This window comes from Falco peregrinus, chromosome 1 (genome assembly GCF_023634155.1).
Source record: "Falco peregrinus isolate bFalPer1 chromosome 1, bFalPer1.pri, whole genome shotgun sequence".
Taxonomy (NCBI): Eukaryota; Metazoa; Chordata; class Aves; order Falconiformes; family Falconidae; genus Falco; species Falco peregrinus.
In genome coordinates this window covers 11,156,418-11,178,787 of record NC_073721.1, presented here as the reverse complement: position 1 = coordinate 11,178,787, position 22,370 = coordinate 11,156,418, and the positions used below count along the sequence as shown (strand labels likewise).

The window sequence follows — 22,370 nt, the reverse complement described above, 5'->3', positions numbered from 1 at the left end:
AATTATCCATATATTAGTGGAAGATGATGCTGGATCTGAGCAAGTCTAGATCACCCGACAGGCACCCTGTGCCTGTAGCTTGCACTTTCATACTTACCTCAACAACTGATGTGGAGCCCTTTGTCATTGGCGTTATGCCCACTGAAGCCTGATTGACTCCAGCTTCACTGTTTGTGTGCCCCAGAAAAGGTACCAGCCCTGGGAAAAATAAAAAAGCAGGACCCAGTTGTGTGTACCCTGGCAGAAGAAGGCCATTTTAAACCTGCATGAGTAACCTTTGTTTAAAGTTTCTAGTTAAATTCTACATTTCTTAGTTTCTTTTGAGTGTTTGACTTAACCTCAGTCAAAAGAATGTTAAAAGCATTTTCTGATTGTTTTATGGGGTGGAAAGAAAAAGAAACAAACCCAAACAAGAACCAAAAGAAAGAACATGAGGCAAGCCATTTCCTGGGATCCAGATGAACCGCAGGAAAAGTCACTGGCAGAGACTATTGGGTCTTTGCATCCGTGGTGAGACCAGCTTTAGCACTTCAGCTGCATCTGGAAGAAGGCGCAGGTGGGGCAAGTGGGAGGCTTGGCCTCCATGAGTGGGTTCCACAAGCTGGCTGATGGCCTGGGAAACCTGGAGGGAGACAGAAGGTTTTTTTCCGTGATAGACTCCTGGGAAGAAGTGATGTAGATTTGATAATTTCTAAACTTTTCTTGTCTTGACTTTCATCAGTGTACTGATAAGCTGGAGCAAGCTAAAATAGATATTTAAAAATACTTGCATTTCTACTATGCTTGTTTATGATTGCCTAATAGACTGTTCTGTGTAACTATCATAACTTGTAAACTGTTTTCTGATTTTTGCTTTGAGCTGCATATCACAGACTTGGAAAGATTCAAAGATACAGTTCTGAAAAAGAACAAAAGATTTTTGAGTATTGAGGCAGCTTTTCTTCTGTGTTTCCACATCTGTCATGAAGAGGTTTTAGAATTTCAGTGCTAGTGCAGCAAATGGAGGATATTCTGGCAGTAGGTTGTGTTGCACAATGTAGGTAGGTAAGTGCAAACCATGCTAAGGACATTGGTCAACACTGCTTTCTTGGCCGCTTCAAGAAATATAGATGCCAGAGTTGAAATTCAGCTCTTGGAAGTGGGTGTGTGTTCCTTCCATGAGTGTTAGGTTTTCCTTTAGATACTCAACCTCCTGAAAGTTCGTTGTTGTTGGTTTTGGGGTTTTTTTATAGTGCTAGTCACGCTTCAGATAACCTTGAAAATTCTTTTCTTGTTCCCTTAGTTTGTATTTAAGTGATGCCAACCCCACTTGTATTTTCTGTTTACATTGATTTTATGCCGTTCTGCTGCTGTTTCCATCCTACCTTGCCACCACCTTGTCCTCTGCTTCCCTGCATTTCCTTTTCTTTTCCAAATCACTGTCAGACTGTTCCTAGCAGCTCCCTTTCACGTGGCAATATCAGAAATTGCGCAGAGCACATGGGACCTGGTATCTTGCCTTCTCAGAGGAGGGCTGGGGCTGTTTTTGTTGAGGTTTAAAAACAGGAAGGAAAGAATTCAAAGATATGGTAAATTTTAATATAGCTTTTTTTTGTTTGTTTGGTTGTTTTTTTTGTTGTTGTTGTTTTGAGCAACATTTTAGAGCAGAAAATCTTAATTTTACCCACAGACAGTGTGATCAGTGCTTGTAAATACTACCACCATCTTACTCCACTGATTTGTGTGAGGGATCCAAGCAGAGGTCACTAGCTGTCTCTGGTATGTCACTTGGTGCAGCTCAGCTGAAAAACACAAGAAAGAGTTTTGTGGTTATTAGAAATAGAAAGCAAGACAATATCTCATCTCTTCAAAAGTTGTTAATAGCAAAACAGCATCCTAATCCTGAGAGAGGGGAAAAGAACGCTCATGTTTGTGTACCAGATGAAACTATTATTCCATATATTCTGCAGTCGTCCTCCGTTCTCTGCAGCAGAAGGTTCAATTGTTCACTGCAGCCTCTACTACCATCATTACCATTGCTGCAGCCTCCTCGGGGGTTAAGGCACCCTTGCTGTACAGTTCCTTTTGGCTCCTGAGCCACAAGGGCAGGGGTGGGTGAAAGTTTCACGCCAGGTCTCACCCGGCATCACACCTGGCATATCACCCTAGAGCCAAATTTTGCCAAACCCTGGTTTCCTAACAGAGACTTCAAATCAAATCAAAGTCCCTTTATTTTCAAAGGTGCTACTCTAATTTCCAGGCATCCTGTATTGATTATGCTTTAAACTCAGGTATGTTTGAACAACTGTTGGTTAATCCAATTTTATAACAGTACATTTCAACTTCTGATAACGAAAGTCGCTTGCAATCCGATACTTTTTGAGGTCCAGACAAACCCGTCTGTTATACCATTAGACAATACCTACAAGCACATTGCTTTCCTCTGGTTCGGAAGAGTTGTAATAGAGCCATTAGTCTTTCCACCACTTCTCAAGTTTTGTAAGAACCATGGGAGTTGTTTGTTTTTTTTTTTTAACCAAATTTCTACAGAAATAAGGAAGCCACAGGAAAATATTTATTTGCTGTAATCAAAGGTTAGTTTCTTTATGTGTGGTAGGGATTGATGGCGGTGGGGGAGATGGTTTTGAGTGCTCAAAATTGCTAATAGTATTTCTAAGCTAAATCACCTAATTAGATTATACAGTTATAAAAGGGGATATCACCCTAGACCAGAAAGGATTCTCTCTGAAATCAATATCCATCATTTTTATGGCCAGACAAAACTCTCACTGTTAAATACACTGTAATAACAGTTGTATTAAATATCTCTTAGGTGATGCGGAACCCATTTGCTTCAGAAGAGACTGAATTTTTATGACTTTTTAACTTGTACTAAGATCTTAATTCTCAAAATCTGCCTTTATTTGAGCAGTGAATAAGTTATTTTCTGATTAAAGATATTACTGTTAGGTTGCTTTTCTGCAGCCAGCTATTACAAATGAAGAAAAAAAAGACTAACCTAGATTTTTCCCAGGCTGGTCATTATGCACCAGGGATTATTTTTGCTCGCTGCATTTTTAAGGAAAGATTTTATCAAAATTGTTTATCCTACAATAACAGAACACAGAAATAATGTGTTCTATTTCTTCTTTTGCCTGACATCTCTGCCCATTTAAAATAATAATTCCATTCATGAATGCAGAATTTAGATCTTTCACAAAAAATAGACAAATGCTTAAAGTGTTTTAAACAGCATTTGAGGGTTTAAATTAATAGAGTTATACACATATTATTAAAAAAAAAGAAAGCCATCTAAAAGACCAAAATAATTATTTCTGGATACTTTTCTGTTCCTCTGTGGAAGTGCAAGGAATAATCAAGTAGCATTCTAATGTGCAGGTACCTTCACCAGGATTTTAACTACCACATATGAAACCCATGAGATACAAATACATTCCAAGCCTGTCTGTAGAATATTGCTTTTTATTAGCCAGTTTTATTTCTTCTACATATGATGGTTGACATTGGACCTTTTTTTTCCCCTCTCTGAAGTTCATCAGTATTGGATCAGAGGCCGTGTAAAAGAAAGTGGACACAGGTCTTTTTTTATAAAGGTGGCAGGAAACTGGCAGGTGTCCTTTTGAAATACGAGGCACAGTCAAGACTGGACAGAACAAGGAGGGCGGCTTCAGCGTGGTACAGGGGGAAGGCTTGACTATAGCAAAGGAAGAGCTGAGTATGATGTTTTATGGAGAGAATTTATGAAAATAACTGAGGAGTTTCATTCAATTACCTGAAATGTTACAGCTCTCAGTGGTTACAGCCCTTACCAAGTGGTAAGGGCTCCATAGCAGTTCTTTGACTGGATCTGGGGCGTTTGTATTTTTAAGCAGCATGTGTGTGTTTGATTTTTTTTTTTCTCTTCCCCCCCAATACTAATGGCTTAAGCAGAAAGAAATTTGATTCTGAGACCTAGCTTAGATACTCTACTTATTGATGTGATTAAAAATAGCTTTTGACTGAAAAAAAAAAATCTTCTTTTTCTTAACTGGATAAAAAGCACCCAAGTCTTAAAGTCTAAATCTGTTTAGAAATAGGTGATTGATATAGTGTTTTAAGCCATTTTATAATTTTACACATTAAGGATTTTAACCAGATGAGATTTGTATAGTCATTTTGCAAACACAAAGGTGGTGGAAATAATTTATTAAGTAAAGGAATAGGATACTCTAAATCTAGTTGGAAATCTCTGTAAATGAATTTCTGAAACGGGTTCAGGTAATGAAAGGTCATGTTAGGAGAGTGGGGGGTTTCTGTTTTGTCTTTCTCCACCACGATGCCACCTTATGCCAGGTAATCGCCTTGCTCTAACAAAGAATCTGTGCAGTTGAAAGTTGCAGAAATTGCTAACAAGGTTTACTCATTAAAATACTAATAATTAAAATGCAAGAGGTAGAGGTAGTTTTAGGTAAACCTCCCACCCGTTCAAGCAGGCTTAAAAGGCATTAGTTTAGCCTTTTTGTTTCTCAGAATAACCCAAGTCACAGTTTTGGTCATGGTGTGATCTATTGCCTCCCCATTTTAAATGGTATCATGGTCAGAGGTGTGAAAGGAAGCTGTTCTGTAAAGCAGGTTCACACCTGGCACTGGGTGTACTGTCAAAGTCCCCGCCTGCTCTCAGAACAGCCGGAGTGCTGTATGCTAGCGCTGGACATAAATCCTTTGCTGCCAAAAACATCCCCTTGCCTCCTGCATCTGAAGATGCTAAAGCTTCCCTGCTTCATAGGGCTTGAAATGACCACGTGAATAGATCCCATCTTTCCCTACTGCAGGCTAGGGACAAGGGACAACAGTGCCCAGATTCAAGCCTGGGTTCCGATGGGCTTCCTGCTTGGAGCCAAACACAGGGAAGGAGGAGAAGATGAAGTAGAAGTATTTATGCATATATTTTTACCTCCAGTTCTTCCTGAGGGGAGCCTCAGGTGGCATAAAAATGTTAACGGGCTGATGCCAGGACTTTCTCACTGCAAGGTAGGGGTGTGAGGATTTGCTGCTTGTGGTGCTCTGCTGAGCTCCCACTGCTCGCCAGCTACCCAAACTGAGTAGTGGTGAAAATCTTTTGAGAAAAGATGCTTCTTGATCCCAGCTGATCACATGAGTGATCAGTCTGACTGTGTGGTGGCTCGGCATGATACCAGCAGACAAATAGCTCATGTTTGAACTGCTTGGACTTCCAGTCTTACCTGCTCCCCCCCCCATAATATTATGTGGTTGTTCAGTGGTTTGGTAGAAGACAGGTGGCCTTCTGACACTGCAATGGTCATAGTTTTGTAGGGGAATGTGATGTTTTAGTAACAAAATGCAATCTTTAGTATTTTATACGCATATCTCTCTGTCTACATGGATCTAATACGATGTTTACCTTAGTGTTTTATTGAAAGTAGCTTCTGAAACTAGGAAAATTAATTGTAACTGGTGATATTAACATTTTTATAAAGCAAAAGTTAAATATGGATGCTGAATGAATTGGTCATTGCTTCAGTATGACACAATACAAACCCTATAATTCAGAGACCATAGTTGCTCCACTGAGATCAACCTCTGTGCATCTCTTAAGGCAGAAACAATTCAACTTCAGACTTTTCCGATATCCCAAGCCAAACCTTGGAATTTTCCTTAGATCTTCACAAAGGTACAGTGACGATCTGCCATGAAAAATTATTTCCGAGCTATTCCCAACCCTCCAAAAGAGACAAACACATCAGACTAGGCACACTTTAATTAAAGTTAATCAGCTACCACATTTGGCATTTTCTTAAGGATAAAAAATACCGTAAGATGATTCATTTTAGATTTTCTGACATTGAATAACTGCAAAAATTGCATAAACCTGAGCCACAGGCAATTTCATTGTCTCGGTACTCTGAGGTGGCTGAAGGGCCAGTCTTTAAAATTCACAGATTATGAGGCGATGCTGGTTGCAATTTTTGTCATTCCAGCTCCCATCACTGTACATCTCTACACATTTTTCTGTCCCTTTGCCATTAGGCTCGTTTCTGTGCCAGTTGGTGTAATTTAGAGGTGTGCCATATATATGCCTAAATTGACCTGAATTCTCATGCTCTTTAATGCCCAAGTAAGCATATTTGTTATACTGTTGCACAAAACTCAAAATAGCTTCATTCTCCTCCGTGTTTGTGGGTCTTGCAAGAGTTCCTCCAGCCTTTTCACAGGATTCCAGTGCAGATGTAAAACCAACTACCTTCCCATTGCTGGCAATTATTTTCTCTCCTGCTTCTCTTATTTTCCCATTCAAAGCAAGCACTAAAACATGAAAGGAAAAAACCTAGTTAGCTTTTCAAATTTCCTGTGGCATATTCATGAGAAAGCAAAGGAAGAGAAATCAAGAAAGGAAGAGAAATTGAAAAGTGGTAAGAGGAACAGAGGGCAAGACTGATGAGAGTAAGGGACGAAGAGGAGTAAATATAAACTTTATCAATTCACTAGTTGTCGACTAAGTATGTTGTTATGCTGCTTGTGACCATCTCTCCTGGTCTCCAAAACAAGGATGACCCCATTAACATTTGCTACATACACCATCGGCCCTATTATATTGTGTGCACTCCCTAGAGAGGATCAATTTGTGCACATGGAAGAGAGAAATGATAATTTTTATTAATTCCTTCTCTGTACAAAACAATTTACCCACCTTTAACAATCTGATTGTTGATAGATAAAAATACTAGCAATGTGATACAAAGCTGAGGAGGTCCCATGAATCCATGTGGAAAGTGCAACTTCAGTGTGATTCTTTTGTTTTGTTTGTTTGGTTGGTTTTTTACTAAATCAAACTTGAATAAATACACGGTAGTGTTCCTGAGAGAAATCTGCCTCTCCAGGAAAAAATGAGTCTGGATCTCCCCTGCTTTGGATGAGAAAATGGAGGTTGGGATTTAGTACCATTGCCAAGTGTGATTTCTTTCCTGCAAGTCATGATTCTATAATTAATATTGCCTATTGCATTAAATTGTGATTGTGAGCTGAAAAAGTAAAAATGGGAAAAATTACCGCCTTCAAGTTGGGAAAGTCGGTGCTTCAATATTGCCAAAGCATTGTAGAGTTCAGGTAGAGCTACACAGATAAAAACAGAAGTTATACAAAAACAAAACTAGGCTCTGCTGATAAGAAATATTCCTTGGATAAACCTGATCATTTTCTAAAACGAATTAGCATATAATGGATTTTTTTTAACATCTGGTGTAAAATAAATATTTCCCCAGTATTTTTTCACACTGTTGTTACGTATCTTAAAGCAAACAAACAGAACCTTCCAGCCCTTTGAAATGCTGACAGTTCCTCTTTGCACAGAAGAAAATTAACTTTTTTAGGTTGAAGCCTTATGCTTGTCGTGTCTGTGAAAGTGGCTTTACCAAAGAGAATTTGTTCAGAATCATAGACTTGTTTAGGTTGGAAAAAACCTTTAAGATCATAGAGTCCAACCCTTAACCCAGCACTGCCAAGCCCACCACTAAACCACATCCCCAAGTGCCACATCTATGTGTCTTTTAAACACCTCCAGGGAGGGTGACTCCACCACCTCCCCGGGCAGCCCGTTCCAGTGCCTGACCACCCTTTCGGTGAAGACATGTCCCCTCACACCCAATCTAACCCTCCCCTGGTGCCACCTGAGGCCGTTCCCTCCTGTCCTGTCCCTTGTTCCCTGGGAGCAGAGCCCGACCCCCCCTGCCTACAGCCCCTGTCAGGCAGCTGCAGGGAGCGATAAGGCCCCCCCTGAGCCCCCTCCTCTCCAGGCTGAACCCCCCAGCCACTCCTCTTATTTCATTCTAATAATTGTTACTGAACAGGAACAAATGAGATTTGGGGGAGGGAACAGTTCCTATGGCACCATGCCATTTTGGTTTTTATCTGCTAGGTGGATGCTTTGTGCTTTTACCATGGGATTTTATTTTAAATGGTACCCATAAACACTGGTATAGCAGGGTTTCTGCATAGACTGTGTAAAATACAGTCCATCCAGCACTGCTCACTGCAGAAGGGAACTCACTGGAAAGGTAGATACTTTTTTCATACAAATTTCTGTGGGTAGCAAAGGTCCTACATGTAGAATAGTTACTAGTGTGCTCCCATGATCGTGTTCTCATTATTCACAACTAAAACAAACGGCAGTATCGAAGTACAAAATATTGCTGCATCTCCTTCTCTTTGAGTTTCAGTGTTGCAGCTCTCACTGCACTTCACAGACTGTAGAAAACAACATATTTGACCAACAGAACATTACACGGACATCAGCCTTTTTCACGTGTTGGTCCAATATCCCCTTTGCTCCTTTCTCACCTTGTGTCCAAGGACGATTGCCTCTTCTAGGAGGTCCCATCAGGGTTCCAGGTCTCATAGGATCCCCTGGAAAAGGGATGCATAATTTTCTTTCCAATTGATGCATATTTTGGGAACCTCAGGATAAAATGGAAATTAATCTGAAACTAAAATGCATTACATCTATGAATAATTTTGATAGCGCTTTAGCCTTGGTAATGGACCCGAACAAAAAATTTCTACCTAGAAAATTTGAAAGTGCAAAGTGTGCTCCTTACCAGAATACTTTTGCACATACCATCTTTGAATACTAGAGAAACATGCCAGACTCCTTTTAATTGCACTTGTAAATACTTGATTAATATTTATTTTCATCCTTAAAAGCTTCTGCAGTGAATGAAGCAATTCCTTTTGGAAAGTCAATGGAAAAGAAGTACAAAGACTTGTGTGTGTATATATATATATATTTATATATATATAATATTTACATGTTTACATATTGATAACCTGTTCATTTCCTCACCTCTACCAGAAGAGAGGAGGCCTATACTTTAGGAAAAAAAAATACTTAATTGACCATTTCCTCCATTCAGTTTTCCTGCCTCTGCTTAATGCAGTTCCTTCCTTGAGGGCACATGTCCTTCTGTATTATAACTGTTTTTATTCATGCAGCCTTCGTGACAAGGACTTCTTAAAAAAAAAAAAAAAAAAAAAAAAAAAATAAATAAAAAAAGGGAAGTGTACTTACTTGGCAGATATGTCTGTCCTTTCAGGCCATGTTTTCTAGGCAGCCCGGGAATCCCTGGACCTTTATGCTGTGCATCACAAGTCACTAGCAAAGCAGCTACTGCTGTGAGCATGTAGGACGAGTAAGACAACATGATTGCTCAGGCCAGCTGTAAGAAACCCCACAGATTTGTCAGGTAATGATTCTGTAAGAAATTGTAGGCATCGGCTTATATAACAGAACACTTTTTTTTTTCTCCCGTCCCTTCATCCCTTCTTGAAAATTACAATTCTTCCCTTGTTTAAATAAAGCCTATAGTTTAGGTATAAGAGATTACCCAGACTTATTCTGCTACCATTGCAAGGCTTACACACAAACCTGTTTCTAAACTGATGGAGATTGGTATGCTCATTACCAAACGACAGCCACACATTTGGGAGTAGTGAAGACAAATTATCCTTTTTGCTATCACTGACTATTTGTTGGATTAATCCCGGAGAAATGATGGGCTCAGATGCAACCGATCACGCTTAAGCCATTAGCTGTCTGTAAGGGCTATAATCACTCAATGAAACATAGATGCATCTCCTGCCAACCTGAAAGGCACAATCTGTTACAGTGGTTGTTGTGGTGGTTCAGAGCTAGTTAGCAATCTCTTTAAGCACAGTACTATTGAAACACATTTATTTGAAATAAGTGGAGTGATAGGGTTTTTCCACATGGGCAAAATTTTATAGCTCAATTGACATTCCTATCTTGTTTTGAACAAAATTCCACAAGCTTGAAAATGTCAGTTAGTCTTGTAGAAAATACATTTTTGCTGTTTGGCAATAGGCCTATTCATCTTATTTTATCCTTTCAGATAGAACATTAAGTAGAGTTTTAATTTCAGTGCTGAGATACCATGACTAAAAAGCACTCTGGAACTACATAGATCATGGATTTACAATGCAGCTTTGCTATGCAGCATTATAAATGCAGTTATAAAACCTGGACTGATGGGCTATAAGAGACTATGGCATGGAGATATCTAATCATTGGCATCATTCGGTTAAAATAATGAGAGATAAAGAAAGGCTCAAGATGCCAGAATGGGTATTCCTTTCTAATGAGATGACCCTGATGGGTTGACTCTCACACAGAATATCTAACTTAACACCCACGACTTAACTTTTCTTTTGGCACAAATTAGAGAGGCTGTCTTAACAACTTCTATCCTTAAAAAGTTGAATATTGTAACTGACACATAATACATTCTAAATCGGCTCCACTTAGAGTTGGGAATAAAACTTTGGCTGGCTTGAATGCTGCAAGGTTATTAACACCTGGGTTCATCAGTTAAAACAAGGTATTTGTCTTAAAGCATATAAGCCAAGCAAAATAAAAATATCAGTTTATTATTATTACCATTTATAAAATGGATAAACTAAAACTGGACTGAGTTTAAAAAAAACAAAGGACTGTTTCTATCTTGCAGACTGACTCCATCGTAGAAGGCTTTTGACATTATTCTAAATCTGCATCAATATCAACTATTTTTGAGGGCAAAGTTCACTTGTTTTTCAAAGGGAATGTCTCAATATTGATTCAGCGGGACATACTCTTGAACATAAGAATATTCAATCACATCATGAATTTCAGCATTTTGTTGCATATAGAATCTGTTTAATAGCAGCGTCTCTATTCCTATTCCACTTTAACAAGCGGAAATTTCAAGTCCGCCTAGGAACGCACATGCTGTACTAAAAGTTTCATGTGTTGAATCTAAAGTGTCTCAGGTTGTTTACCCTTTGCTATACTGAAGGCTAGCAGACACCTCTGACAATGCTGGCCAATGACTCAGAGAGCAGATTATTAAAGTCTCTAACAGAAACCTACCTTAGGTAGCTAGGAATACTTAACATCCCTGAGATAAGGAAATGCAATTACAACAGGTACTCTTCATCTGGTGCTGATCATTCAGGGAATTACATTTGAATGGACCGCTGCATCCAGCTCATAATTGGATTATGATGCAGAGTCAAAGTCCTGAGCGGTTATACAGCAAAAAGGAAAAAACAGCTCTTTGGTTTTAATGACCTTCATCAGTCATTACAATCTGGTGTCCTTCAACCATCTCCTCATCTACTAAAATTGCTAATATAAGCAAAGTAAAAAAACACTAACAAAGGAAATTTTCATTTTAAAATGGAAATATGACCACAGAAATTAAAAAGAACAGGTTTGCCTTCTAGCTGAAGTCCCTTGTGATTTATTAAAAGGAAATTCAACTTACCTTTTGCCTTCAAAGTGCAATGAACAGGCAGTTCACCCAAGTTCCACATTTATATAGTGGTGTGTCTGTTAAATGACACCCTCAAGTAGGGACTGGATAATGGGATCATGAATGAGCCTTTTTGGTTTTGCTTACACACTTAGTATGTAAATACTGAGAACAATTTTAAGTGTTGAGAAATGTCTCTTTCTTTTATAATAGAAAGCCAAAGTTGGAGAAAAAACAACCTAGAACTATTAGAAAACTCCAGATTTTTAGATGCATCCAGAATATATACCATTTTAAAGAAACTTTTGATGATTCTAAGTGATATTGTAAAAATTTCTTCTTTGTTTTTAAAGAAGCAAAAATGGCACATGACCACGAGTGGCTTTTGTAGAAGGAAAGGTGCTCTTGTTAAGCAAGGAAGCACGTTACCTTCCAGATAGTCTGATCTGATAATAACTGTAGACTTTGCTTCCCATCTCTGTATCTAATGTACTTACCTTAACACCATTTTCTAGCTGTGTGTACTCGATGTTTCTGTGATTCCTTTTAGAAGTAACTTAGTCACTTAAATCCACTTCCATTCACAACTGTGAGCTTTTCCTTGCAGTTAAAAGTGCTCGGCTTGGTTTGTTCTCCCTCTTAAAAAGGAGGAAAGAAAAGAAAGGAAAAAAAAGCCAAGAAAAAAAGAAGAAAAAAAAAAAAAAAAAGGCAGCCAATTGAGGCAATACCAGTGTCCTTTTTAGCAAACGATCAATTAACACTCACAAATATGTGTTAAAAATGATCTGTTCAAGTCCTTCCTCTACCTGATATGCAGCAAATCTTCAAACGGAGGTTAGTCATTTTACAGAACCTCTAATCCCACCAGCCGAAACTACAACAGTCTCACACAAATCCAGTTTCCAGGTAACTCTGCAGCAGCTGTAATGGTTAATGCTCTTCTGTGGCATCCCTGCCCCTGCACATCCTCCCCACATATACATACAACTTTGATACATGAGCAGCATGGTAAATCTTTGCAGATTTATATTATTCCTTCCACCTAATATAGTTTACACTTAATAGAAAAATTAAATAAAGAATTGCAAGATTAATCAGGGAAATCAGTAAAGCCCCACCAGCTACACACTATTTCTGTCCATTCAGGCATGCGTAGCATGAGCAAAACATGACTTATAATGGCTTAAGATGTAGAAAAACTTTATAAATTATTATCTTGTACCAAAACTTCCAAAGAAACATACGTTTGATAACAGTTCTTCTCCCATGAGTCAGATTATACTTGCACAATGGAAGCTGATAAGAAATCTAAAACGTATTCCAGCATGTGAGATTACTTAATAATTAGATTTACTTTCCTTGCGTATGTGGCAGAGGATTAAGAAAAACAAATATACTAGAATAAGGAAGAAAGCAAGCAAATATTTTTTTCTGCAACCCTGTAGAATAGGTAGGGGTCATGGTATTCTGAAATCTATAGGTAAACCTGTGTAGTAAGGGCTGAAGTTCTTCAGCTGGTTAACATGCACTAAACCCAGCCAGGGAAACTGGAATGGTTTCAGCAGGCCCCAGATCCTTTCTGAACAGTAAGATTCCTTCTGATGTCCCCTAATGCTGTGTTGTTAATGCCAGCAAATTAAACCCAAACACCGCAATGACCTGGCTCAAGTGTTAGCGAAGGAGAACTTGGGGGAATTTGAAAAACATCTTTGAAAAACTGATTTTCAAAGATGCCGTGTACCGAGAAAGCCTGCTTCTTTATATAGCAGCTGTGCACACCACTCTTCAAAGAGTAATTTGGAAACTGATAACTGCCAAGGTGGTTTCAAAATCAGAACCAATTTTATATAGACTTCAAACCTCTAATTTTCAGAAAACAAAGCGAACTCTCCATTTTGCTCAGCACACTGTTTTGAAATGAGCTGATCAGTAACCACCTTATCACAGCCTGATCTGCATAAAGATATGCCTCACTCTTTCACGTAAAATGCAGCGCTGTGCAGCCACACTAGTTTATTTAAGCAGTCTGTGAGACATCAAGCTTAAATGTGTTGCTGTGCTGCAAGTTCCTGATACCAGGTCTCTGGGCTTGTCCTTGGCACAGCATCTGCGTGGCAAGGAGGTACAGTCAATTCTCCATCTTTACCTTGTTCAAAACAACATTCTTCTTTTTTTCTATATTTGTCTAGTATTCCCACTGTAATCTATTTGCTCTGCTGCTACAGATCTTAAAATCATCCAGACTCTGTTGCCTATAGTCCGTTTTAAGAAGACTCATTGGCATCAGCTTAAGCCCTCACCAGAAATATAGGGAACTAAACACATGTGCCCTGTTAAGTAATGAAACAACCCAATGGATAAAGTGCTGTCTCCTCCCTGCTTGCAGTTTAAATTTATTGAGACAAATCTAAACAATACATTCAGGAAGGTCAACGGTCCCTCTGCCTTTGGAAAACACCAAACAGTGGCAATTAGTTTTGTGCTAGTTTACAGTGCATCCATGCAGGAATAAGATATGAAAAATGTAGAGAGTGTGGGACCTTACTACACTGCCAATACTGAAAGGTCTTCTGTGGGTAAGTCTTAACATTTGTATTGTTGCTGCGTGTAAGCTAGACATGCCACTTTAACTTGAGGATAAGCATCTCACAGGAAGAATGTAATGGCTGATGAGCCGTGTTTATATTTATGAACAAGCATGGTACCACCGACATGCTGTCAGCCTAGTAACACACAGTTGTTTTGGGGAGTGGATCCCAGGGCAGAGATGTCAAGGTTTGGGTGTAAGTAGGTGGATGGAGGAGAAGAAGGAATGCTGAATATAAATGATGAGAATCCTCAAGAGAGGACAGCAAAGATGGGGAACAGAGCTTGGAGTAGCGGATTTAAAAAAACTGGCACCACCACACTGTACTGAAGAGCCCTTGCATGGCATTGCTCTTATGAAGTACAGAAAACATAAGCTTAAGAGACAAAAAGAATAATCAAACTTCAAGAAATTCAATTTCAAAAACCCACATCCTTTTCAATCTATTTCCCGTTCTAGGAAGAGCAAATTCAAACTATACTACCAAGAAAAGGGGTGCTCAGGTCTTTCAGAGCTTTTGTTAAAAAAACAATGGTAAAAAAAGGCATGGTTCTGTCCTGCCAAAAACTTGTAACTTAAAACTATGTTAACAGAACTACTCGTCCTTTGTTTTCAGTTTATATCTCATTCCTTCTTCCTCATACACTTGAAGCAATTGATTTAAAGCACAGATTCATTATCAGCATACTAGAGGACATCAGCAAAGGGGCCTCTTGGATTATACAAAAATGTTAAACAAGCAGTTAGACAAGTCATTTTGACCGAACGATTATTTCTACACCTCGAAAAAAAATGAGAGAAAATCAACCAGAGCACATTAGAACAAAACCAGCAAGCAGCTCCTGCTTTGCCATAGCATAGCAGATTTTAGAGAGAGCCTTCTGCCTTCCTTGAGGCAGGACAAATACTCTCACCTTCTTCCTTCTCATATTCTCTCTCCAGGTTTAGCAAAAATTGAGCCATGCTGTAATCAGCTTCTGACTTGTCCTTTTAGAAACAAACAGAATCCCAGAAATAATCTCATTGCAACTTCACAACCTAATAATGATTTCCAGCAGGTCTGTATATGTTACCTGTTTCTCCCAGCTAAAGAAACTAAATTTTAGGGAGATGCTATCCCTAGGATCATTGAAAAAGTCCATTCCCCGCCCCCCGCCCCACCCCCCCCACCCCCACCCCCCCCCAGCATCGATTCATTTGTATATCCTTTAGACCATATTACTGACTTTGTAATTCCTTGCTTCTTCCATGCCAAGCATGTAGCCCTCTGGGAACGCTACACAACAGTACAGGGAGATGGTTCCTTATCCTTGGCCAACAACACAACAAAATTACACACCGCAATATCAATTAGTAGTGTCATGATGGAATAAATACTGGGCTGGCTTTTTTACTAGAAATAGTGCGAAGAGTAATCACAGAGGTGTCCTGCCATGTCGTGTTCCCATGGAGATGAACTGTACTGTGTCCCTCCTATCCAAAGTGGTAATAGGAAGCAATTTATGCTTGAGCAGCCACTGGCCAACATTGCCTAGGAAACATATGCTCGTAATTCATATCTTGCCCTTATAAACAGCCACCTGGCCCTTGTTATCAATTTAAAATAAATATAATCTTGCCTGCAGATAGCAAAAAAAATCCTGCTAAACTGTTATTACGTTGCTATTGCTGGGAAATGGCCCATCTAATGTCTTGCTGATAAGTGTCACAACGTATATATCCAAAAGCATTGTCAACATTTTATTTGCAATTGAAATTCAAAGTCCTTGGGAGAAATGTGTTATTGAAAACACATGGCAGAAAATACAGAGTTACACATGAAAATAATAAACTCACCAAGCTGTTGTTAAGATCCGATGGTCACAGTAAAATGAAGCCATTTTGCATCTTACTGAGGGGACCCCAACTGGTAATGAATTCCCAGGAAGCACCACATATCGTGGTTGCTATTGCCGTTACGAGCTGAAAATTAAGACGATGGGTATTACAGAAGTTCATTTTGCACAGAACTTTTTAGGAGATTGAACACAAAACTCTGTATGTTTTAGCTAATTGTGTTGCTTGAAGCATATAGCATTTAATATACCGAATCTGTTTCTTTTGTAATGGCACATTTGTAGATTCTAATTAGTGCAAAATTATAGAGGAACACTTTCTCTCTCTTTGGCAGCAGATAGATATTAAGGCACTTCAGTATTTCAGTTTCCATGCAAGCAGAGCTCTGGGGCACCTGCCTGGGCTGGGGAGGCACAGCCGTGCAGCCACCCAGCCTCTGCAATCCCACTGAGGGCTTTGCGCTTCACCTCCAGAGAAGCAGCTCTGGCTTCCCGAGGGGCCAGATACATCTATTAAAACCCTTTTCCTTTCACCCTGAGCATTCCCTGACTGTAGCTGGGCATCCACAACAGAATATTCTGGAGCCCAACTGCTAAAGAGAGTTATTTCACAATTTTCTGCAGAAATTTTGTTTATTACTAAATTTTCAGAAATCCTAGATGAAAAAAAATATTGAAATTTTGAAAGATGCTTAGAGTTTTGCTCATTGTTTACAAGCCGGTTTCCTTGCTAAGTTCTCTGAAAGGCGTTGCAAGCCAAACCCTTAAAGAAAGTAAACACGGCTTGTTGAAATTCTTTGGATTTTCCTACAGAGTGAGATTTGATCAAGACTACTCATCTGCTAAGAGATAATACAAAGGATGTAATTGGAGGGCAAGTTCACTTCATAATTAGCAACTGACTAAGGAAACAGGTTAAAATTGAGAGGATTCCCTCAATAGAGATTTTTTTTCCCACCAAATTGGCATTGTTTGCAATGCTTGTTGCATTGCTTCAAAACATATTTTGAGATGCTCCCTGAAGAACAGTAACTCTTGTTTTCACCATCTTTGACACAGTAAAAAATGGTGAGATGTGATCACAAAAATTCTTCACATCCAAAATAGAAGCTTATGGCCTACGTTTGGTGCCCTAATAAAAAGTATGACCTGTCCCTGCAAACTTTTGCCATGCTTATATATCCCCATATATATATATATATATATATATATGAGATGTATAATAGTTGCTGAAACTACACTCCTCTTATACCATTTTGCCTGTTGTTGTTAAGTCTGGGCTATACTGAAAGTCTTGCTCTGATTATAAAATGTGAAAAACTGATATCAAGAACTTGAAAGAATAGCACAATGAACCATAATATATTTGTTCACTTGTGAGGCTTAGAAGACTGTTGCACTGTAACTGAAATTCAAGCAGCTGAATCTATGGCGTTTTCAAAAAGCATTGTAACATCCAGTAGTATTTTTTCACTGATGGTTTTTTTTTTTAAGATTTCATGAAAATATCCACACAGAACAGAACAAAACAGTGCCAAGTACTTACTTAACTTTTCCCCTTTTTCATCAGCAAAGAGTATTCTCGTACTGAACAGAATGGTTCAGGGAACACTATGTAGTAAGGTTGGAACATGCAAATGACTTTGAGTCTCACACCTAACACCCGCACTTCCAAAAATCTTCTGATTTCCAGTGACCTTCAAAGGGATTGTGTACTTAATTGCCTTTTGAAAGCTTCCTTAGGCACGTAAAATGTGGAGGAGAAGAATGAAAAACAGTGCGGGATGGGAAAACTTGGAGAAGGACAGGCTGAGAAATCACTGGAAGGAAATTCTTCTCTCTATTCGGATATCGAGAGGGAAAAGGTGGGCTGTTCCATTGCTGGTTAGGATAACAGCCACCTAGCACGGTCCTTCAGCCAGGGCACAAGCCACTGCAACCTGCAGCGCAAGTGGCATGAAGAAACACATTCCCATCTGCTTCCTTTCAGTAGTGCATTTTCTTTTTTAGCTAGCTAATTAAAGCCCCTTGGAATTCATCTAGCAAATAAAAACAAGGAATAAAGACCCAGAGAAATAAAAAGAAAACAAATGGGAACGAACAGAGCCCTGCGACCTCAGATTCTCTTGGGAGGAACTAGATCTTGAATTTTGCTTGAGGCCAGAACGATTCAAACTAAAACTGTTTAGTAGGTTATTAAAACAGAGCAGACTTAGCTTGCATGACAAATCAAAGAGCATGTTTAATAACTCTGAGAATTGTAATAACTATGAATGTCAACTACTTAACTAATAAAATATACTTTTGTTATTCCAAGGGGGTCACTCCTTACAGCCTGTATAGCAGCTTTAGGTGCAGTTTTGAAGCTTAAACATTTTTCTTAGTAAGACAAGAGAAGCTCTACAAAATTATTAATAACCATTTCACCTACCTGTTGAATTTTATTTGTTTATGTTTAAATTTGGTGTGGCATTCACCACTCTGATTTGAGGAGTCATTCTAGGAGGCTGGCATGCAGAAATCTCGCCCCTGTGCTCCAGCTGCTCGCTGCCTGGTTAAAGAGCACTTGTCCTGTTCTCAGTGAGGCAATACAAAGTGCAGCCTGCCCTAGAGATTTCAAACCCGTTCTGCTACGTGTGACGAATATATGCATGCCTGTACAGTGGTCTATGTGCATCTCCATTACTTTTTCCATCCGAAATGCAAAAGTGCAAACAGCAGCTTCTGGTCATTTTGTCTTGGGTCCCAACACAGGTATGTACCATGCAACTACGAAGCCATTAGCTAGTTCAAATATTATCTCCCCAGCAGTGAGTATGGAAGTTGTTACAGATTGCCGGCTTACCCATACTGTTACCAAACTGCGGCACAGCTTTGGGTGCTTTTTTTGTTGCCTGGTTTTTTCCATTCATTTTAGCTGAGGCATGAGATTCCAAACAAGTCCCAAACTATATCAAGCCTGTTCACATCAGGGTACCACACATGCCACGAGTACAGTGAAGCCTACCTAAAGGTCTAGACCTATAGTCTCGGGTAACTGTGCTAAATCATGGGTGCAGCTGTTCTGCTCATAATATTTTCCTTTTCCTGCCTTTCTTCCATCTCCTGAAAGCCTTGGTGGTTTCCCATGTCTATCACCAGCCTTATACTTGCCTGTTCTCTGAATATTCTTGCCTATGTTCATGAGAGGGAAGCAGGCTGTAGCATCCCCTCTATAAAAGTGGGCTGAGTACCTTGTAGCCTCAGCTTTGTGAGGGACCAGGCTGTGACAGGGACACACCTGCAGCATCAGCAGCTGGCGGGCGGAATATGCTTGATTGTCAGCAGTGGGAATCTGCACGAGAGCACTTCAAATACACTTTTTTTTTTTTTTTTTTTTTTTTTTTAAAAAGCAGTTTCATTGCTTGTCTTTCATACCAAACTGTCTCAGGGGCTCAAGCTAGAAAATCAGAATCAGCGTAGCATAGGTTTTTCCTACTTGTGCCTTTTCAGCTGCGTGCTCAGCCCTGTGCAGAGCCCAGCCTGCTGGGTACACGGAGTGCCCCTTTCAGTCCCTTTCCACTATTATCTTGGGCAATCCTCTAAAGCTGAAGTGGATTTTAAGTATTTGATTTCTCAAATTTAGTTTGCAAAACCTGGAGGGAACAACTGTGCTCCTGACTCTTTCAGCAACAGCGTTACCATGCAAATGGTACATCACATTCCTCAGGCATCTCTTTTCCCAGCTATGTTTCCACACAAATGGGGCTCAACTGTCTAATAACTCCCATATTTTACATTCTTTTACCTTCCCAGAGTGACATACTGTGCCACTGTAACAGAGATAAATGACGTAAACTATTATACTTCCCAACGCCTCACACAATGTGCCAAAAATAAAGGCCAAATTCAGAACTATTCCGAGAGCACTTGACAAAGATAAACCTCCCGGCTGCCAGCATTCAAAACCACTGGAGAACTCCCAGTAACTCAAGACAGAGCGTAGTATACAATTTTCAGTAAAGTGATCTATAATACACTTAAGTGTTGCAGACAACGTTTGAAACTTCTCACATAACTGCTATTGCGTGATGAGCTGGCAGCTCTTCTCGCCCCACAGTGTCCACAGCAGCCCATGCTGATCCTGGCATCTAATCCCCATTTGTTAAAAATACAAGTTCTGCTTTAGGGTAGACTTTAAAATATGAGATTAAAAAGAAACAAACACTTTCACTTTCTTTGTTGAACAAAGAATTGAAAGACTTTTAACTTTTTTTCACTACTAGTCATGAAAGCTAGAAACATGCTTTAGTCTTGAAAGTGAAAGCAGAGATTCTCCAGATGCTGGCAATTGTGCTTTCAGCTAAACACCCTGTCCTAGAAAAATACAGCGCAGAGAGGACAATCTGAGGCTTCAGGATAATGTTTGCTCTGCTAGTTTCTGATGCACAAATAAAAGGTCTACTTAGCAAGCTTAGGAAGTTTAGCTGTAGCTGTCTATAATAAAAGGTAAAAAGGTTCAAAAAATGCATCATTTCTCCCCCCCTGCCTTTCTATTTTCCTGTTTTTACGCTCTTTACCTTGCTTCTGTGAATGCACGTAGCTGCTTAAGCAGGGTGGGGAGGCATAAGGGGAAACAGAGCGGTTAAAAGGTTGCGATCTATAAACGAAGTAGCATTGATCAAACCACTTCTGAGTGGGACACCCTTGCACAGGTGTTCTTGGATCCATAAAGTGCAAAGTAGGAGATAATCAAGACAGTAACCAATGTATTCATTACAGTGTTGTTTAGGAGATTTCAGGATTTCCAACTAAATTTGGTGCTTTGCCCTTCTCAGCTAAGGCAGCTTGGAGTAGTTTAGCTTCCCTTGTTATATCAGAAGAAAAGTTCAACCAAAAATATGCTGGAGAGTAATTCCTGGGGCGGGGGGGGGAAGGTTGCACAAAGCCTTTTTTTGTACATATCTCAGCACAAGGCCAAGGTGGCCAATAGGCAGAGGTGCTGCCCAGAGGTATGCCAAGCGCGCCGGGCAGCCTGGCAGGGAAAGCTGCAGCAGGAGCAGGTGCTTTTACCCCTCCTTCCCTTTCTCGTTGCCTTGGGCACATCTCTGAAATGTGCTCAAGTACAAGCTGTGAGGTGGGGTGGGACAGGAATGTAAACAACTCGGACCCATCAAGGTAAAGTTGTCGTGAGTATCCAAATAGTAAAGGGTAAATAGGAGACCAAACTAAGACGAAACAACACGGGAACAGAGGGCAGCTTTAGGGTTTTGAATCCTGTGAGACAGTATACATACACATTTTTTGTGGCTCCGTAGTAGTATTTTATGTTAAGGCTGCTCACTGAAATTCAGCCTGCTGCACACCCATTTCCCTGACGCCCAGCATTAGCCCGCCCGGACTCGGGCATCAGACACCTACGTGTGGGTTGCCCTCCGCTCTCACATTCTGTATACTTAGTCAGGCTGCTTGACATTTTATCTGTATTTAAGCCCCCCTGGAAGAGCACACCAGCCCGTTAGACACAGCAGTCTTCCTCCCACTGCAAAGCTGCCAGAAGCTTATTGCAGGATAAGGGTAAGCGCAGCTCCGTGGGGCAAAGTGTGCCACCAGTGAAAGCCGTAAAGAAACCAGAGCCCACGGCCAGCCAGGAAAAAGCTCTCACAACTGCTTACCCTGAAGCACTGATCTAAACAGCTCAAGCTACTGATGTCTGAAACATCACCAGGGTCACAGACCATGAAAAGAGATGTTAACTGTAGGTGCCTCAGGATAAATTAATTCCGTGGAGATAACACAGAGGACCCAGCCATGCTGCTAGTGCCGAGGTTTAGCAGAGAGCTTCAAAGAGATAGGAGACTGCACTTAGGTTTCCAGGCTCTCCTGCCTTATTTCTTCTCCGGGGCATTATTGGTCTAACTACAATCCAGGAATTATTTTTCTTTCCTTATGTCTCCAGGTGCTGGGCCATAGGGTAGAGCCCCTTTGGTAACCTTAAAGCCACAGACTTCCCCGTGTAACACTTCTTCTCTGCATGTTTCACATAGATAGTGATGCCTTCACACTAAGAAGCAAGCCAGAGCAAAGGGCGTGTTTCTCCGTTGTTCTGAGCGTGTTAACCACCCCTTTCCCCATATTTATGTGTTACAATTAAAAAATAAAGCAGGGAATACAAGTTGCCACTGATTGAAATAGCTTCCCGTTTCCACCTTGTAGCTCCCGCTGAAAATTGCCACTTGAAAAATAAAAAGAAGCAAAAGAGCTTTTCCGAGATTGTGGTTTTTCACATGTGACAGGATAGGTTTTCCTTAGCCTGCACTTAGCCTGAAATTGTGTTTTAGAAAGATAAACCCAGCAGCTGATTAAGAAACGCTGCTCTCATCCTGAATTACTCAGCAGCTCTGCAGAGGTCATATTAGCACCAAATGAGATGGTTCTAATCAGGGGTATAACAGCAAATACAGATTAGTTTATAATTAATGCAAAATTAAGTGGTCATCAGGGATGCTGATTTAAGCCTCTTGGAAGATAATAGAACATAATTTCAAACTTCTTCCTCTTTTCAGCACCTGCTGAAGAAAGGTGTCCCCAGCATACATGGTGAGGAAGGTTGGAACTTAGGGTACATCAGATGGTACCTTGCTGAGTTTAAAAGTTTCAAGCAAT

General features: G+C 40.0%; 1 protein-coding gene across 10 annotated transcripts in view; it reads right to left on the bottom strand.

Moving 5' to 3' along the window:
- Positions 1 to 5,740: 5,740 nt before the first annotated feature.
- Positions 5,741 to 22,370, bottom strand: part of LOC101922569 (pulmonary surfactant-associated protein A1-like) — a 29,809-nt gene continuing 13,179 nt past the window's right edge. For 5 of the 10 annotated variants that reach the window (XM_027795536.2, XM_027795537.2, XM_055819930.1 and 2 more), the window contains 6 exons: positions 15,727 to 15,852; positions 11,801 to 11,941; positions 9,062 to 9,209; positions 8,335 to 8,451; positions 7,048 to 7,110; positions 5,741 to 6,303 (listed from right to left, as the gene is read on the bottom strand). In XM_027795536.2, the coding sequence (XP_027651337.1) occupies positions 5,927 to 6,303; positions 7,048 to 7,110; positions 8,335 to 8,451; positions 9,062 to 9,194 (690 nt within the window). In that variant the 5' untranslated portion in view covers positions 9,195 to 9,209; positions 11,801 to 11,941; positions 15,727 to 15,852 and the 3' untranslated portion in view covers positions 5,741 to 5,926. Of the gene's footprint in view, positions 6,304 to 7,047; positions 7,111 to 8,334; positions 8,452 to 9,061; positions 9,210 to 11,800; positions 11,942 to 12,109; positions 14,392 to 15,726; positions 15,853 to 22,370 lie in introns of those variants that run through there. The other 5 variants (XM_027795542.2, XM_027795543.2, XM_055819968.1 and 2 more) reach the window with 3 other exon arrangements.